At 36.3% G+C, this 20,934-nt stretch overlaps 2 protein-coding genes across 2 annotated transcripts in view; both read left to right on the forward strand.

Moving 5' to 3' along the window:
- The first annotated feature begins 1,845 nt into the window (after window positions 1–1,845).
- Window positions 1,846–3,400, forward strand: LOC129925759 (golgin subfamily A member 6-like protein 6). Its single transcript, XM_056026214.1, has 2 exons — window positions 1,846–1,853; window positions 2,401–3,400. The coding sequence occupies exons 1-2, from the start codon at window positions 1,846–1,848 to the stop codon at window positions 3,398–3,400; spliced, it is 1,008 nt and encodes a 335-aa protein (XP_055882189.1).
- Window positions 3,401–4,778: 1,378 nt separating this feature from the next.
- The window catches only part of LOC106050882 (receptor-type guanylate cyclase gcy-13-like), a 35,062-nt gene continuing 18,906 nt past the window's right edge, over window positions 4,779–20,934 (forward strand). The window contains exons 1-9 of the mRNA XM_056027055.1: window positions 4,779–5,314; window positions 7,374–7,500; window positions 10,539–10,665; window positions 10,800–10,905; window positions 12,672–12,827; window positions 15,326–15,444; window positions 17,341–17,476; window positions 18,966–19,074; window positions 20,058–20,129. Coding sequence (XP_055883030.1) covers window positions 4,990–5,314; window positions 7,374–7,500; window positions 10,539–10,665; window positions 10,800–10,905; window positions 12,672–12,827; window positions 15,326–15,444; window positions 17,341–17,476; window positions 18,966–19,074; window positions 20,058–20,129 — 1,277 coding nt within the window. The 5' untranslated portion in view covers window positions 4,779–4,989. The remainder of the gene's footprint in view (window positions 5,315–7,373; window positions 7,501–10,538; window positions 10,666–10,799; window positions 10,906–12,671; window positions 12,828–15,325; window positions 15,445–17,340; window positions 17,477–18,965; window positions 19,075–20,057; window positions 20,130–20,934) is intronic.

A 20,934-nucleotide genomic window follows, 5' to 3' on the forward strand; every position in this document is an offset into this window, starting at 1 on the left:
AAGTATATTCCAGCACTGACCGTGGATACACGGTAAACAAAGAATCAAAGTCTTTGATTCGTTCACCTGGTAAGCTAGAGCATAATAATGGCACTTTGACCAACAGACGGATTACACCCTCTTAAGTCAGCTCTGGTAAACACGTGAGCTCCTTGTCCATGAGAAGCCAGATTATGCTGGTTTGGACTGTATACAGTATACACAGGAGCAGTTATGTCACTAGGGGGGTGCGGGGGTGGGGTGCGATTCGCACCGCGTGACACCCACCCTCGTGACGCCACTGCACAGGGGTCATATCGTTGTGAGAAACAGGAAATGGTGAAAGAGGGTTACTGAACGGTGCTAAAAAATGTCAGTATCTGTAGATCTATACAATTTTAAACGGTGGAAGAGATATCATTATATAGAGAATGGAACAAACACTAAGTGAATTAGAAAGACATCAGCTTGAGAGTGATGATTATATGATGGGAAATAACTGGGAAAGGGGAGAAGACTAAGTTTTATTTCAAGTATTACATAACCAACTACTTTCACAGTTACTTTCACTTACTATCCACTATGGTCAGAACGTGTGCAATGTTCCGTGGAAACATTCGTTTTGGTGACCAGTATAAGACGCTAGCCAAGAGTCGGACATTACCACTGAATAATTGACTAGCATTACTTCCCTTTGATCTGTCTACCAAGGATACGTGTGCCAAGTCCTAATCGGATTGTTTTGGTTTAGACCTACAAGGGTAGTTTTCTTCTGGATTGACACTTAAAGTATCTTCAGTCTTAATGTTCAAGTTTGACATTGCTTTGTATTGTGTCAAAAAAAAAAGTCAACTTGTTTCTTACGGATTACATGAAAAAAATGAATACATAGCGCTGTGAAATTTCAAACTAGAGTCAGGACTTATTTAGTCAGGACTTATTTAGTCAGGACTTATTTAGTCAGTACTTATTTAGTCAGGACTTATTTAGTCAGGACTTATTTAGTCAGAACTTATTTAGTCAGGACTTATTTAGTCAGGACATATTTAGTCAGGACTTATTTAGCCAGGACATATTTAGTCAGGACTTATTTAGTCAGGACTTATTTAGCCAGGACATATTTAGCCAGGACTTATTTAGTCAGGACTTATTATTACGCATTGAATGGAATATGAAGGAAGTTTGTATAATTAAAAAAATAAACATCTACTTCTTGATGTAAGCACGGTAAGTATAGTATATGATTTTGTCAATATTCAGACATAAATCCTTAAAATAGCATTTTCTGTGCTCTAAATCTCTGTGTTAAACAAGCATGTAGGTACATAACATTCATATAGAGTTATGCGATGATCTGGTTGGGACCTCTGGTGTGCAATGATTATACTTGCACTGGTTGTGGCAAAATATGTGGGTCGCAACTGGGGCTGCGCAGCCTACCTGAAATAATGCACTCAGCATGAATCTTCGGACTGGAAGAAAAGCTTTATTATTATTATTATTGTGTCATTACTCTAGCATTGAAGTAAATGACACTACATTCGAAAGATGACTGGAGATTAAACATAAATCTTCCCATAGTTTTCATATACAAAATTCTGGCTTTGGAGCTACACACTATCGCTGTGGGAAAGAAAATACATCTTACTATACATTGCTACTTGACATCAAAGTCCCAGAGTACTCACTGCTATATCATACACGATAGTTTCTATATCTGTAGCCACACTCATGGTACAAGATATCATACTGTGTCAAAATACATCCAAGGATGCTATGTTACATTTCTTCGTGTCACAATATGTCAGTACAAGATGTCAAAATAGCCAGGTTGTAAATTAACTTAATTAGAAGAGGACGTTTAGCATGGGCAAGTTTGTAGTTGTCAACAAGACACGCTGAGACGCAGATCAATCTGTGAATTGTCATTAAAGTGCATTAAGATTTTGTCACAGATAACTTTTATGTTGTGTTTCCCCGAGTTGGGTTATCGGTCTAAACACGGTTAGTGTTGTTCTATATTTGGCCATTAGAATTGTTGATTTTTGCATTTATTGAAATACTTTGAAGTACGTTTAAGTGAAATTAAATTAAAACACCTTGAAATACAAACAATTTATACAAAGAAAATCATTACAGGACTGTCAATTAGTAGTAGCCTAGTAGAATAGTTTAATCGTGTGTATGTGTTTGAGAGAGAGAGAGAGCGAGAGAGTGGCTGAGGTGTAGATTATATAAAGTACATGCATATCTATTCATACGTATTCGAAGTGATTGGAAAATTATATTTCATTTTTGGGGGAACCAAACTGTGGTTTGGGTTAGGGTTAAGGTTAGGGTTCTCTTTTCTAAGGTTTTTTGTTTTGTAACCCATCAGTGAAAGTGTTGGTTGGCATGAACATAGAATAAACACAATTACAGAAAACGTTTTAATCATAGAGAGATACGGGAGAATGGTACATGGACAAAGGAACAGAGAAAGTTACAGGATATTGATACATGGACAAAGAAAAAGAGAAAGTTACAGGATATTGATACATGGACTAAGGAAAAGAGAAAGTTGCAGGATATTGATACATGGACAAAGAAAAAGAGAAAGTTACAGGATATTGATACATGGACTAAGGAAAAGAGAAAGTTGCAGGATATTGATACATGGACAAAGAAAAAGAGAAAGTTACAGGATATTGATACATGGACTAAGGAAAAGAGAAAGTTGCAGGATATTGATACATGGACTAAGGAAAAGAGAAAGTTGCAGGATATTGATACATGGACTAAGGAAAAGAGAAAGTTACAGGATATTGATACATGGACTAAGGAAAAGAGAAAGTTGCAGGATATTGATACATGGACAAAGGAAAAGAGAAAGTTACAGGATATTGATACATGGACTAAGGAAAAGAGAAAGTTACAGGATATTGATACATGGACAAAGAAAAAGAGAAAGTTACAGGATATTGATACATGGACTAAGGAAAAGAGAAAGTTGCAGGATATTGATACATGGACAAAGAAAAAGAGAAAGTTACAGGATATTGATACATGGACTAAGGAAAAGAGAAAGTTGCAGGATATTGATACATGGACAAAGGAAAAGAGAAAGTTACAGGATATTGATACATGGACTAAGGAAAAGAGAAAGTTGCAGGATATTGATACATGGACAAAGGAAAAGAGAAAGTTACAGGATATTGATACATGGACAAAGAAAAAGAGAAAGTTACAGGATATTGATACATGGACTAAGGAAAAGAGAAAGTTGCAGGATATTGATACATGGACAAAGGAAAAGAGAAAGTTACAGGATATTGATACATGGACAAGGGAAAGGAGAAAGTTACAGGATATTGATACATCGACAAAAGAAAAGAGAAAGTTACAGGATATTGATACATGGACAAAGGAAAAGAGAAAGTAACAGGATATTGATATATCGACAAAGGAAAAGAGAAAGTTACAGGATATTGATACATCGACAAAGGAAAAGAGAAATGTACAGGATATCGATACATGGACAAAGGAAAAGAGAAAGTTACAGGATATTGATACATTGACAAAGGAAAAGAGAAAGTTACAGGATATTGATACATCGACAAAGGAAAAGAGAGAGTTACAGGATATTAATACATCGACAAAGGAAAAGAGAAAATTACAGGATATTAATACATCGACAAAGGAAAAGAGAAAGTTACAGGATATTAATACATTGTCAAATGAAAAGAGAGAGTTACAGGATATTGATACATCCACAAAGGAAAAGAGAAAGATGCAGAACTCTGTCTTTGTAAGAACCCTCGGGCTTCAATGTGTGTTGACCTAGAACTCTGTGGGGACTTATGGATAGGAATGGGGAGGGGGAGCCTCTGGGTGCGGGCGTATAATCACGTGACCCTGGCTGGTGATGCGGGACCAAATAACTCCTCTTTTTTTTTTTACAGCGAAATGGCGAAAGTGGATGTTAGTTTGGCAGCTGGTCACTGCTAGGGGAGGGCATCGGCTCGGGGTCAGTTAAGGATAGTAGTGACAGCAATGTATGCAGGACCGGCCTTAGGCCACGGCAACCTATGCGGCCGAATTCGGCCCCGCACTTTCATAGGCCCCGCGCTAATTCTAGGTGTAAATTTTTAAAAATTTAATCATTGTAACATATATATTAATAACATGGGTCCCCTGGAAATCTCCTGAAAATGCAAAGTATACTAACAAGTAATGAAAATCTCCTGAATTTATTATAATCTTTGAAAACTTTAACATTATGCTTATCCCTACCCAGACTGGGCCCAGCGCATGTGTCTCGCATAGGGCCCCGCAATTTTTAGGTCCGGCCCTAATGTATGATAGGCCTATATCATGTAATGTTATGATACCCTTAAGGCACACCCCAAGCTCCCCTACGTACCGCCCCCATTGACATAATCTGCAACGTCATCGTTATTTATAAGTATGTTCAATGTTTTTAATCAAAATCTAATCATCTTTTTACAAAGCTTATATCAGCTCATTAAGTCTGTCTGGTCAAATGTTTGAACACGGTATGTTTCTCACACCCATTCTGGGATCACGTTGAAACTTTGCTCCGTTATTCATTTGTGAAGACAAAATACCAATCAATAAAAAAAAAAACAACTAACAATTATTTAATTACTGATAATAAATTATTTTTTATACCAAAAAAGTAAATTAATCCTTAAGTATTCACATATATATACATATTTAAATAATAGATATGTCAAGTTTTTTCCCTATCAATAATTCTGTTTAATATTTTTGATTGATTCATGTTTTGATAGGTACAAAAAAAATTGTGTGACGTTTTAACTTCATCCAAACAATGAATGTGGGAGAAATACCGTGTTCGAAATTGGTACCAGACAGACAGACAGACAGAGTTGATACACGATTTGTAAAACAGAGACGGTAAAGCTCTATGTGACACAGTAATCTCTCTCAGTTTTTCTAGTTGACGATGTCACTCACTACACTCAGCTCTAAACTCAAACGGAGATAATGTGGCGAGTGGTCATGTTCAACCTGGCTCTCTTCCTTGTCTTCGTGCTGACCTGCTTCAAGACACTGGCCAGGGCTCAAAACAAAACGTTTCACATTGGAGTCATGGTCCCGCTGACCGGTTCCAACGTCTTCGGTCAAGAGATTGTGGCCAGCGCTTATCTGGCCGTTCAGAAGGTCAACTCTGACCCACAGCTGAAGTTTCTCCAAGACAATGGTTACAACTTCAGCTTGACCATCAAAGATACTGGCTGTGATGTTGGATTGGCATTGATGGATGTCGTGGATCTATACAAAGGGACACCACCGGTGGACAGTATTATAGGTTAGTCTGGAGTGAGTGTTAGATTAATAGGCAGACACCATGCTACACTACATTCAAGAAGAACATTAAGACCTGTCTGTTTAAAACGTTTTATTTTTAGATTAGTTTGCTATTTTAGCTTTCCTGTTTATGTGTGTAATGTTATCACAGCGCCTTGAGATTACATTTTGTTTGTTGACATCACTCTATAAATTATATTATTATTATTATTATTACATTTTTAATGTTACCTAGTATTTCTTTAATAATAAAGTAAAAAAAAAAATCCCCTTTAAGAACTTGGGATCCATGGTGCAGATAATGTGAAGGTCATCTGTTTCTATGGCCGACGGTTAACGAGCAGGGTGTCATGTGGCCAGCACAACGACCAACCGTCTGTACTCTTCTCCTAACTATCGTCAGTTACCAGTTAGAGCTAGGTGGACTCAGAATGGCCCTAAATATCCCGAAATTAAAAATCCCAGTCTTCACCGAGATTCGAACCCAGGACCCCAGGTTTGGAAGCCAAGCACTTAACCACCGCGCCCCTTGTCTTATATGACGAGGATCAAACAGGAAAATATAATCTACGTCCGTCACAGCATATAAAGATATGACCAATGTAAGGAAAAGATTTTACGATTTATGGATAAAGATAATTGTGTTCAGCGCTAGACAAGACAGAGTGAACTTTATCGCCGTTGTTTTTTAAATATTTCATTTTTTTTTGTGCATCTACTTTTATTTACACTAAGCTTGGCTGGGCTTAGGTTAATGTATGCAATATTCACAGATCCCCACAGCTTTTATTTAACTTAATCTGTACTCTTAACTGTTCACGTTTAAAAGAATAAGAAAACGGCAGTTTCCACTAAATGCCAAAGTTTTCGAGTTACAGTTATCTTAACTTGTACATTACAGATGTTACCTCAAAACGGAATATGTCTACCTCTAATGCGTAATCATGTATCAGTGTAGTCATACATGTTAATCAGAGACTTAACTTCTTTTTAAGTTATTGGTTTTCCTGGCCGATTCATACTGACATTAATTTCAAACACATGTTTTGAAAGAATAATAAAATACTAAATATTATGAATGTCAAAGTTTTAACAACTAATGTGTTTTCATACACGGTATTTTGCAAAGCCATAAACACCCTTTGTATTTTTTAACGCAGACAATTAGATCTATATTTACGTAGTAGATTTTGTTTTCTGATAACATTTTGAATTTGTTTTAATTTATTTTACTTCTGCGCAACATACGGTTTCTGTGACTTTTGAAGTCGTATATTGTCTAGCTCAGTGATGCCCGAAATACGGCCCGCGGGCCAGATCCGGACCCCGACGTGGTTCCATCCGGCCCGCCGAAATGTCGCCACAAAGAGTATAAAATCCGCGACCCCACCCCCTAAAGAAAAGGTTGAAAAATGTCTCTTTACCTACGTTAGGGCCCTCAAGTTTTCTCCCATTGATGTGTACCATGACAACATTTGTGCGTTAATGAAAATGGGACTCTTAATGTAGAATTTATCCAATGACAAAAGGACCTTTACTTTTGGCAGAACATGATAATAAGCCAATATATTTGAGTTGTAAATAAAGTGTGGCTGTTTAAAACAAAAAGAAACGCAACTCTAAAATAAATTTGACGTCATTTGATTAAAAAAGATTGTTAAACTACGTCTAGAGATTGGAAGATTAATGTGAATATTTACCAAAAAGAGACAAGAATATGAGTCGTTGGTAAAGTTAGCTGCAATGTTGCTCATATTTTTAGTAGAGAAATAAAGCCGTTTTCTAAAGCATGAAAAAAAAGAATAATATCTTGTTATCTTATATGATGCAGACGTTACTTCAAAAAAGAAGATGATGACGTCCTACGTAGTGAATGCAAGTACTAGATCCACGGGTTTCTAATCAAATAGTTTCAGGTCAATTTTATTTCGTTTTTGTATCTTTCCGTTTGTGTGGCCCGCGACACCAGTGTCGGAAATTAAAAAGGCCCCCCCAGGTCGATATATGTTTGGGCATCACTGGACTCTACTTTCTTGTTTTCCATTTTACGACCATCCCAGGGCCTTACTGTGATGAAGTGTGCGAAACAACTGGTCTGCTGATTGGCAGGTTCGCACTACCGATGATCAGTTATGGGTGCGAAGAAAGCAGCATGTTGGACAAGCAAAAGTACCCGACATTTCTCAGGTATACTAAGAGTGACTCTTGTAATCACTTGCTAATCATGAGAACTAACAGTATAGTTTTGTTTGTAAATATAGAGTTGAAGCTAGGTGCTGAAACAAATGTTTTACATACATATATTAAACAGAAATGAACAGCAGCACCAGGGACCCAGTTTTTAACTACTTTCACGACTTTCTCTCTTCAAAACTTGGTCCCTGGTGCTGCTGTTCATTTATGTTTAATATATGTATGTATTGGATTTGTCTGTGCATTATTTTGGATTATTTTCATTCTCGGTATTTTAAACCAGTTATTAGTGTATACAATGATAAAAGAATTATCTGATTGTCAGATGAAAGCAGTGGCGTAGCTACCCCATATACCTTTTAAAATGCATGGCTTATCACATTTCCTGTATTCTGTACACCAGTGTATCCCAAACTATTGCCTCACGGAACACTTCACCTATTCTGAGCATTTAATAATAATAATAATAATAATAATTATAGCTTTTATATAGCGTAACTGCCATGCTTATTGCAAACTCATAGCGCTATGGTCCAATCTCTTTTGCTGACCAGTGGTGGAGGGGGTATCTGGGAGAAGGTTTATCCGTGCTACCTTTAGGCGCTCAGTAAACACAACTGTGCTCGAGTCGGGTGTCGAACCTCGAGCCCCCTTCATAGGTAGCCAAGACAAGCCAAGTTCAAGCGTACTCAGCCTCTCGACTACGTATTCAACGGAACACTTTTCTTATTTCTGTAGAGAGATCACTTCACGCCTATTAGTGAATTATTCCAGTAATTCAGGCCTCGCGGAATACTAGGGCTCCGCGGAACACAAGATGGGAAACACTGTTGCCCACCATAAAATATCCGACATTGATGCAAATCTCAATTAATGTGGGGAAAAAAAATGATTTCCAATTTTAAAACTCTGTCCCCTCATCCATACACACCGATGCATTCAAAGTCTAGTACTCTTAACCCTTAAAACGCGTGTGGTAGTTCAGCCTCTAAACTTCAAAATTGTAATTCCATTTTGTATGCACTCATTGTAAAACAGTTCAGCACTTTAAGGGTTAATGCTACAACGGTCAAAATCTACATAGATTTGTTACTTTTACTACATAATATATCGGCTATTTCATCTTAAGCCGTAACAAAGTTAAAACACAGAAATATATGAAATAATAAACAATTTTTACTAATGTATATATATGTTAATGTCATTAATGTTCCAGCTGACCAGTTTCATTTTGTCTCGCTTTGACAAACATAAATATCATAGAGTACCAAAAACTATTAGCCAACACCAAACCAAATAAAGCGTCTGGACCTGATGGTATTCCAGCTAGATTACTCAAAGAACTAAGCAATGAGCTAGCCCCAGTGTTCAAAATACTCTTTCAGGCTTCACTTAACCAGGGCAGAGTACCAAAGGACTGGAAAGAAGCTAAATGTCACACCCCCCCCCCATTTAAAAAAGGAGAAAAATCTGACCCAGGAAACTACAGACCAGTATCACTTACCAGCATCACATGTAAAATCCTAGAACACATACTATGTAGCAACATCATAAACCACTTAGACAAACATAATGTCCTCACCCCATACCAACATAGCTTTAGGAAATATAGATCATGTGAAACACAACTAATATAATCATCAAATCATCAACTGATGATTTTTCAAAAGGTTTAGATAATAGTGAACAAATAGATGCTATCTTAATAGATTTTTCCAAGGCTTTTGACAAAGTTCACCACCATAGTTTGCTTAAAAAATTAAAATATTTCGGCATTAGTGGTCCATTGCATCAGTGGATTAGAGGTTTTCTGATAGGGAGAGAACAAACTGTAATAATAAGTGGCTCTAAATCAACACCGATAACAGTAAAGTCAGGTGTACCTCAAGGAACAGTCTTAGGTCCACTACTATTTTTAATTTACATAAATGATTTACCAAATTGCATTACTTCAGGAACAAAAGTCAGATTATTTGCAGACGATTGTATAACATATAGAACAATAAAAACAACACAAGACACATATGTTTTACAAAGATAATTAGATGAATTACAGAAATGGGAATCAAATTGGAGCATGTCTTTCCACCCAGAAAAATGTCAGTTGTTAAGAGTAACAAAAAAACTAAAACAAATTAATTCCACTTATCTTATTCATGGCAAACCAGTAACACAGACTAAAAACGCAAAATACCTAGGTGTTATAATAAATGAAAAACTGTCATGGAATCCACATATTGATGAAACTACAAAAAAATCAAACAAAGCATTAGGATTTATTAAAAGAAATTTCTATAAATCAAATAAGAACATAAAACTAAAATGTTATTTAACCTTGGTTAGGCCAATAATAGAATATGCATCCTCCGTTTGGGACCCCTCAACTCAAGAAAACATTAAGAAACTGAACAGACACAAAATAGAGCAGTGAGATTCATAACAAATGAATATTCACATTTGACTAGAGTAACACCTTTAGTAAAATCCCATTTGCTAGGACAAATTTGTACAAATACCCCTTCTTCCCTAGTGCTATTAGAGCATGGAATGGGTTGCCTGAGCTAGCCAGGAAAACCAGTGACTTGTCAGAATTTAAGTCATTGGTTAATATGCATGACTAAATGCATGACGCGTAGGACGTAATCATCCTCTTTTTTTGAAGTAACGTCTGTATTATATAAGATAAGATAAGTACCTGGCGCATTAAAATAGCAAACCAAAACAAGAACTGTAAATTTCTATATTTGTTTTATCTTAAAAAATTTTGTTGGTATTATTTCCAATGGTGTTGAATATGCTTATTAATTTTCAAACACTCTATTTAAGCAATGGTAAATTTAAAACATGTTATCATTAGTTTTGAAGTATTTATTCCGCATTTCTAACCTCTCCATGCAAGTACCATTGTACTTGTCTCCCCCCTGCCCCGCCTACTTATCTATTGTAAACATTAAAAGTGTGGATGTAAAACAATTTCCGTCACTTGACGTCATTGCCTCAATTTGACCTCTGACCTCTTATTAAATTTTCAGGACGTCTGTAAGCTTCAAGTCGATGGCTGGTTTTCTTCAAGACGTCATGAGTCACTTTGGTTGGACTCATATTGTCTTTGTCACCTTCAATTCACGGGTATGGCTGGAGACAGAGGCGGAGATCCTGGTAGGGTTCCTTAAAAAGTAACGCTCTCATTTTTCTTAAAATTGTTTCGGCCATTACTCTTGACTTCTATAGAGCTCAATTTTCTTTTTCCTAATGCGTTTAACCAAAAAAAGTTAATTTTCCCCGTTCCACAGGCCGAGTTGTCTGACAGTGCTCTAGTGACACAGACTTTAAATATTGACTCATCCGATTGGCAGAACCTGACGTCACAGCTACAAAAAGTTGGCGCTAATCAATATAGTAAGTTCACATGTTGAAAAACCATAATAGACTCTCATCGACTAATTCGTGTCTTAGTATTTTTCTGATAATATGTTTAATTTTGTTTTTATTTTACTATTTAAATTAAATTTTAAGGATATATCAACATCCCCATTACCACTGGGCAACTTGACCCAGTGCTCCGTGTTAGTACAAGCAAACCATGGTTTCCTACTCCTTCCTATCAGTTAAGAAACGTTGTCGAAATATCTTTCTTGCTATAAACTTTATGTATCAGTTCCCTCTGTAGTTCTTCAGAAAGGTTCTTTACAGGATAGACTTAGCCAACTAAATGATGTTTGTCATGTACAGTGTACACAATATCTCAATATCTCAGCCAGTTATCCCTCACATAATTAAAGTGCACATTATGTATGATGTAATGATGACAAATTGTGAACTTGTGAACTAACAATATTTTTTTTATTATTTCCTCTAGATAACGTCAAACCAGTAATGCTATAAAGAAATGATTTATGCTTGCTTAATCTTTAGTATATTAGCGTCCAAAAATTATGCATCTCTTGAGAGTAAAAACAGTAATGAATACAAATTTTAATAAATTTTTGGGGAGGCCTGTCTTTATACCATTCTGCAACAATATCAACTCAAAACATTCTGAAGAAGACAAGAAGTCGATTCATTTCGACACCATCTTTAGTTGGAACGGTCGAATGTTGTGTAACTTTCTTACATCATGATGTTAAGGTAACAACAATAAAAAATCGGCGGCAAGAAGACTTACTTAAAACAAAGATGATCTTACCACGATCACGCCCATTACAGATATACATGCGCCATATTTACTGCAAATGTCCCGCTATATTTACTGCAAACGTCCCGCTATCTTTACTTCAAACGTCCCGCTATCTTTACTTCAAATGTCCCGCTCTTTTTCCCTAATTCACTCTCTCTTTCCCTGATTCTCTCTCTCCCTCTCTTTCCCTGATTCTCTCTCTCTCTCTTTCCCTGATTCTCTCTCTCCCTTTCCCTGATTCTCTCTCTCTCCCTCTCTCTCTCTCTCTCTTTCCCTGATTCTCTCTCTCTTTCCCTGATTCTCCCCCTCTCTCTCTCTTTCCCTGATTCTCTCTCTCTCTCTCTCTCTTTCCCTGATTCTCGCTCTCTCTTTCCCTGATTCTCTCTCTCTCTCTCTGTTTCTTTCCCTTTGCTTCCATCCTACTGCTTCCCTCTCCTGCTCTTATATTATCCCTGCCTTCAACTCTCTGTATCACCAAAGAGAGTGACTGACTTCCCAACCTACAGACTTGCCAATGCGTGATGCTGGATTTAAATTTCTTATGGTGATAAATGTCACTGAAAGACTGTGCAGTTGATCTTACCTTCCAGATCTGCGAGAAGAAGCAGCAATGTGTCGATAACTCAGGCCATCTGATTGTATGTCTCTGTGGCACTTTACGTCTCGTGAGATAATCTTTTCCCTTTGCAACTTCTTGTGTGACTAAATCGGCCAATCCTTGATACACAGCTGCGATCGCAGGTTAGGCATCTGTAATCACCAGGCACCGTTGCATTTTCACCCTTCTTTCTACTACTGTTGTGTATGGCATCTGCATTTTGGAACTTTCGTTCTCCATATGGATCTATCCAGTGCCACTTTTTCCCAGCTTCATGTCGCGTTGGTGTGATTGTATTAGTCGTAATAAAACAAAACCTAAACGTGTTAGTTGAAGTCAAGATGATTACATAATTGTTTTCTAAGCCATTTTTTTTTTGGTACACTGCAGTTTTTCTTCTCCTGATGGACGGAAGTGACGTATTACAGCTAATGAAAGCAGCCAATGAACTGAAACTAATGGATGGTGAACACGTGTTTGTATCTGTGGATTATTCCAATCTGGGCAAGAGAGTACGGAACGCTCTTAGCGATGTTTATGTAACAGGTAAATAGTGAACACTCTAGATAGCCATTTGTTTGTCAATGTTCATTTTTTAGGCGAGTTTAAAATTCATAAAAATATTTAAACTACCTTTTTTTCTACGTACGTTGCAGTAGTATGAAACTTTTTTTTTGTTTAGACTGTTTTTTTTTCTTGTAAACATAATGTTGTGGATGGGAGGATCAGAACTGTATTTTCTATAAACAGTAAAATATTTTCTTTATGTGTAAATCTACATCTTTTATTTTTATTGTGGTTAAACGCTTTTTTCCTGATGGCACTAGGTTCGATTTCATTCATTTTTGTTTGAACCACACCTTCGACTATTTTTTTCTATCCCTTCAAATTTAGATCAGCCCCCATGCAGCTGAAGTTTATAATAATGCAACAATTAGTCTGAGAATTAAAATAAATTAAAAAGTGACGATCTAGCGTTTAAACTAGTCAGATAAACAAGTTAATTTTAGAATAAAGTTACAAATTTGAATCTCATGGTTATGTCATTTTAAAAATTCCCCTGGGGGAAAGAGAATTGGACGCCACTTATGACATTTTTATGTGTGGTGTTTGTAAAGCAATAAAAGTTTTATATCGCCCAACCCTATCAAATCTTTCACTATTTCAACAACAAATCTCTCACTATTTCAACAACATCTCTCACTATTTCAACAACAAATCTTTCACTATTTCAACAACAAATCTTTCACTATTTCAACAACAAATCTTTCACTATTTCAACAAAAAATCTCTCACTATTTCAACAACAAATCTCTCACAATTTCAACAACAAATCCCTCACTATTTCAACAACAAATCTCTCACTATTTCAACAACATATCTTTCACTATTTCAACAACAAATCTTTCACTATTTCAACAACACATCTTTCCACAAATCTTTCACTATTTCAACAACAAATCTTTCACTATTTCAACAACAAATCTTTCACTATTTCAACAACAAATCTCTCACTATTTCAACAACGTCCCTCACTATTTCAACAACACATCTCTCACTATTTCAACAACAAATCCCTCACTATTTCAACAACAAATCTCTCACTATTTCAACAACAAATCCCTCACTATTTCAACAACAAATCTTTCACTATTTCAACAAAAAATCTCTCACTATTTCAACAACAAATCTCTCACAATTTCAACAACAAATCCCTCACTATTTCAACAACAAATCTCTCACTATTTCAACAACATATCTTTCACTATTTCAACAACAAATCTTTCACTATTTCAACAACACATCTTTCCACAAATCTTTCACTATTTCAACAACAAATCTTTCACTATTTCAACAACAAATCTTTCACTATTTCAACAACAAATCTCTCACTATTTCAACAACGTCCCTCACTATTTCAACAACACATCTCTCACTATTTCAGCAACAAATCCCTCATTATTTCAACAACAAATCTCTCACTATTTCAACAACAAATCCCTCACTATTTCAACAACAAATCTTTCACTATTTCAACAAAAAATCTCTCACTATTTCAACAACAAATCTCTCACAATTTCAACAACAAATCCCTCACTATTTCAACAACAAATCTCTCACTATTTCAACAACATATCTTTCACTATTTCAACAACAAATCTTTCACTATTTCAACAACACATCTTTCCACAAATCTTTCACTATTTCAACAACAAATCTTTCACTATTTCAACAACAAATCTCTCACTATTTCAACAACGTCCCTCACTATTTCAACAACACATCTCTCACTATTTCAACAACAAATCCCTCACTATTTCAACAACAAATCTCTCACTATTTCAACAACATATCTTTCACTATTTCAACAACAAATCTTTCACTATTTCAACAACACATCTTTCCACAAATCTTTCACTATTTCAACAACAAATCTTTCACTATTTCAACAACAAATCTCTCACTATTTCAACAACGTCCCTCACTATTTCAACAACACATCTCTCACTATTTCAACAACAAATCCCTCACTATTTCAACAACAAATCTCTCACTATTTCAACAACAAATCCCTCACTATTTCAACAACAAATCTGTCTGAGTTTGTATAGCAACGTGCTTATAGATCATCAAGGTTCGAACTATTTGAAATTCTCCCGTTTCACCAATCTGTTACTTAAATATACTGCATAGTTTCTTGACGTATTTTTTAGAAGAAAATCGACTTGCGCAGACTGATACCACTCTTGAGATTGTCTTCACCAGTGGTACTTTTGTCTGCGTACTTTGTGGCAAATTATGTAGGTCACAGCTGGGTCTGCGTTTATTAAGTATAATACTGCAAGCTTCTGTAATATTTATAATCTTTAGCAAATCTTTATTATTACTTAAATATAAAGACTAAAAAAATTACATAAAATATTCGATTAAGTTCACATCTTCAGACAATGTATAATTTAATTTTGGTCAAAAGCAAAATGAAATACAAATAAATCATAAGTATATACCAGAATCAAAACAGTACAAACATGTTCTGTAAACAGGTCTGATGGACATCACACTGGACACGACACCTGAAAGCCAAGTCTACAAGCAGTTTGTCCAACAAATTATCATCAACTCGACTGTCGCCGGAAGCAGCGATGGATGTTATCACTATGAGGTACACGCAAGCCATTGTTTAACATGCATGACTAGATGTATGACTAGATGCATGACTAGATGCATGACTAGATGCATGACTAGATGTATGACTAGATGCATGACTAGATGCATGACTAGATGTATGACTAGATGCATGACTAGATGCATGACTAGATGCATGACTAGATGTATGACTAGATGCATGACTAGATGCATGACTAGATGCATGACTAGATGTATGACTAGATGCATGACTAGATGCATGACTAGATGCATGACTAGATGTATGACTAGATGCATGACTAGATGCATGACTAGATGCATGACTAGATGTATGACTAGATGCATGACTAGATGCATGACTAGATGTATGACTAGATGCATGACTAGATGCATGACTAGATGCATGACTAGATGCATGACTAGATGTATGACTAGATGCATGACTAGATGCATGACTAGATGCATGACTAGATGTATGACTAGATGCATGACTAGATGAATGACTAGATGTATGACTAGATGCATGACTAGATGTATGGCTAGATGTATGACTAGATGCATGACTTGATGTATGACTAGATGCATGACTAGATGAATGACTAGATGCATGACTAGATGTATGGCTAGATGTATGACTAGATGTATGACTAGATGAATGACTAGATGTATGACTAGATGCATGACTAGATGCATGCCTAGATGTATGACTAGATGTATGACTAGATGTATGACTAGATGCATGACTAGATGCATGACTAGATGTATGGCTAGATGTATGACTAGATGTATGACTAGATGTATGACTAGATGTATGGCTAGATGTATGGCTAGATGTATGACTAGATGTATGACTAGATGCATGACTAGATGCATGACTAGATGAATGACTAGATGCATGACTAGATGAATGACTAGATGCATGACTAGATGCATGGCTAGATGTATGACTAGATGTATGACTAGATGAATGACTAGATGCATGACTAGATGTATGACTAGATGTATGGCTAGATGTATGACCAGATGCATGACTAGATGTATGACTAGATGCATGACTAGATGCATGACTAGATGCATGACTAGATGCATGACTAGATGTATGACTAGATGCATGACTAGATGCATGACTAGATGCATGACTAGATGTATGACTAGATGCATGACTAGATGAATGACTAGATGCATGACTAGATGCATGACTAGATGTATGGCTAGATGTATGACTAGATGCATGACTAGATGTATGACTAGATGCATGACTAGATGAATGACTAGATGCATGACTAGATGTATGGCTAGATGTATGACTAGATGTATGACTAGATGAATGACTAGATGTATGACTAGATGCATGACTAGATGCATGCCTAGATGTATGACTAGATGTATGACTAGATGCATGACTAGATGCATGACTAGATGTATGGCTAGATGTATGACTAGATGTATGACTAGATGTATGACTAGATGCATGACTAGATGTATGGCTAGATGTATGGCTAGATGTATGACTAGATTTATGACTAGATGCATGACTAGATGCATGACTAGATGAATGACTAGATGCATGACTAGATGAATGACTAGATGCATGACTAGATGCATGGCTAGATGTATGACTAGATGTATGACTCGATGAATGACTAGATGTATGACTAGATGCATGACTAGATGTATGACTAGATGTATGGCTAGATGTATGACCAGATGCATGACTAGATGTATGACTAGATGCATGACTAGATGTATGACTAGATGCATGACTAGATATATGACTAGATGCATGACTAGATGTAAGACCACTTAGTGCAGACCGTTGAATGGACGACTGTTTCTGCTTAAAAATATAGGTTTAATTTAATGAGGATTGTCCAATTCATATCTAAAGTTGTGACTCTGCTGTTCTGTCTAGCTTGCTACACAGCCAGGGCTGCTTCATGACGGTATACTTCATTATGCCAACGCTGTCAATCGCTGCTTCTTAGACGGATCAGACCCAAGAGAGGGTGACAGGATTGTATCTCACCTGTATGACGCCACTGTTGAAGGTAAGTAAGGTAGCTCTCAGCTAGTGTCAACAGTGAGATAACTAAAGAAATTGTAAAAAAGTAAATTTTAAGTAAATTTTACAAAGTAAATTAGCCCTTTCAGTCCTTGCGATCTATAAGGCAGATGATGTAAATATCTGTTTTTATGGCCGACGGTAAACGAGGGTGTCATGTGGCCAGCACAACAACCAGCCACCTATACTTTCCCTAACTTATGTCAGGTATCATTAGAGCTATTCAGAGTTAAGGAGTACTGCAATGCGTCCCGCAGTTTTTCTGTTTTTACCAAGATTCGAACCCTAGACCTCTCAATTCGAAAGCAAAGCACTATACCACCCCCGCGCCTATGAGTTCACAAAGAATAAGGGTGATTAGTAGTTGCATTGGCGGCTAGTGATAGAGAGATGTTTATAAGTGTCTGGCACATGGTGTTGATGTTTGTCTAGTTGACTGTCTTTCAGTTATTTCTGTAATCCTTCAGTATACAATGTCCGTAACATGACTGGGAAGCGTGGTCGAGAGGCCAAGTGCGCTTGAACTTGGCTTGGCTTGGCTACCTAGAAGGGGGCTCAAGGTTCGAAACCCGACTCGGGCAGAGTTGCGTTTACTGAGCGCCTAAAGGCAGCAGATACCCCCACTGGTCCACAAATGAGATTGGACAGAAGCGCTCTGAGCATGCTATAAGCATGAAAGTAGCGCTATATAAACGCTATAATAATGACTCAATGTCCGTAACATGACTCAGTGTCGGTAACATAAAATGTCCGTAACATGACCCAGCGTGCACAACATGACTCAATGTCCGTAACATGACTAAGTGTCCGTAACATGATCAGTGTCCGTAACATGACTCAATGTCCTTAACATGACTCAAAGTCCGTCTATATGGGCATTAGGGCAAATGCCCGGTGGGCCGGTACCCAAACGGACCGGTTGGGCCACCAAAAGGGCCTCATGAATGCCACTATAGAGCGTATTAAATTGCTTAAGGTTTTATAATATTCTCATGTACAAGGGGCCCTCTGAGCGTCGTGTTTAAAAAATAATGCTTTTACAGACTCTACAGTGTAATGCTAATTTAATCTTAACACAGTTTCCGAAATAATGTAATCGTCTACACCCGTAGACAGTGCTACTTGTAGACTTCATCATTTTAGGACCTACACACTTAGCGATTAAAAATCGACATAAGGCCTATATTCCTTATAAAGATATAGAGTTAATGTTTGCATGTGTAAAGATGTCAATACTTAACAGAATGATTTAGAAGACAGGTTTACTTAGCATTGGATGATATACAATTCGTGGGCTGGATTGTATAGAAATGCCCGGTCCGATTTTGACACCCAGTCCGCCCCTGGTGTCAGTAACATGATTCAATGCCCGTAACATGATTCAGTGTCAATTAAAAACATATCGATCTCATCTCTCTATCTACTGATGATCCTGGAACTGTTGAATTCGATTCACTTGTTTCTGTCCTGTCCAGGTGTCACAGGCAAGGTCCACATTCAATTCGATGGTAGCAGAGAGGGTCACTTCATGGTCAGCAACTTACAGAACGGTTGCTACGTGCCTGTAGCTAGAAGTACCGACAAGTAAGTTGATACGAGTAAACAAGTTGATACGAGTAAATACGTTGATACGAGTAAATACGTTGAAACGTGTAAACAAGTTGATACGTGTAAACAATTTGATACATGTCAACAAGTTGATACGTGTAAACAAGTTGATACGAGTAAACAAGTTGATACGAGTAAATAAGTTGATATGAGAAAATAAGTTAATACGAGTTGTTACGAATAGATGTTTTGTGATTAATGTAGCGGTAACTAATTAAAATTTTAAAAAGGCAATCATTTCTCACCATCGAGAAAAAAATTCTGAACGTAAGCTTTGAATAGTATTTGTTTGTTCACATATTTTTTTATAAAGCTTTTATTAACTCCATCTTTGTTAGGCGGTCTGTCTGGTAAAAAGTTTATACACGTTAGTTCTGTCATAACTAATCTCAGATCAGATAGAAAGTTCGCACAATTATTTCTTGTACCTGATAAACAAGAATCAATAAAAAATTTAACCAACTAGTTCATTATTGGTGATTATTTTATTTGGTATCGAACAAAGGGAAAGAAATTGTACTTGACAGATGTGGTGGCATGAGTCGAATTAGTACCCTTTATACTTTGTGTAGAGAATTAGATCATCGCTTAACGTTTCGAAACTTACAATAGATAACTATAAAATCTACTATTTTCTTTAGCACTTCGGTGGCAAAGTGGTTAGTGTATTGGCTTGAGAATGCTTGAGCTGTCGAGTTCAAATTTAAGTCCTTTTTTCCTCCTGGTCCAGACAAGTGATAGGATCATAGCGTATTGAGAAAGCTAAAATCATGACATTGTGCTAAGCAAAACAATTGGTAAAAATATTTGTAATCGCACAGATTTTTTAATGTTAGTCTAGATCTATCACAAATTTAATTACATGACCGATCTAATTGATGCAATTACACTTAATATAATCTTTATTTTTTCAAAAGTATTTTAAAATATTTTCTTGTAATTAATTGCTTTGATTTCAGCTGTACCCAAGAAACTAACGGACTCAACAACGTGAAATGCCTGGTCACTCAATTAAGTGGAATTAATACAAAGTATGTTCCCATATCAGATATTAATGTACATTCTTTCATAATTCTAAAAGCTGCATACAGATAAGAGCTAAAAAGAGATAGATAAGATCTTAATGAAATTAACAAAGTTCTATTAAATTCATTTATTTCGATTTGATGTATCTTTTTTTTTAAGGAACGTCTGTATTTCATAAGATAAGATAAAGTAGTTACTGTAGAGTAGTACGTGTCTCTTTCATAAATTCATTTGTGCAAAGTTTCTGCAAAACAAAACATCTAGACCAGAATGTTTTATTTCAATTCTGAATCATACAAAAGCATTTTCTAAGACATTAGAAATTACGTTATTTTAATTTGTAATTCGACTTTTGACATCGTGCATAAAGTTTTTTTTTAATACTTCGATTTTAAAGTTCTTATTTTTCATGAAAAAGAACAACTCAGTGACAGAAGCCCATGTTCTATTCTACTCCCAGACAACAAGTCCAGTCATTCCATATTCCCCTGTTATACAGCAGACTAAAACATCACGTGATCCCTTGCATGCTGCTCACATTCAGTCACTGGAAATAGATAAACAAAGGGATGTAACTCTTTCATACCTAAATAAAACCAAAGAACCAATGCATTCATTCTCGCCATGTATGCCCTTGACAAAAGTGAGAGAAACATCGTATAACATATGAGGGGATTATGAGCACTAAAAATGTAAAAAAGAAAATAATTGAAATCTTTTTTTCAGGTATTCTAGACCCATGGAATGCCTAATGTGTAATAGCATTTAGTTTAAATTGAAAACATTTGTTTAAAAACATACATGATTACT

This window comes from Biomphalaria glabrata, chromosome 4, assembly GCF_947242115.1.
Source record: "Biomphalaria glabrata chromosome 4, xgBioGlab47.1, whole genome shotgun sequence".
In the NCBI taxonomy this organism is placed as follows: Eukaryota; Metazoa; Mollusca; class Gastropoda; family Planorbidae; genus Biomphalaria; species Biomphalaria glabrata.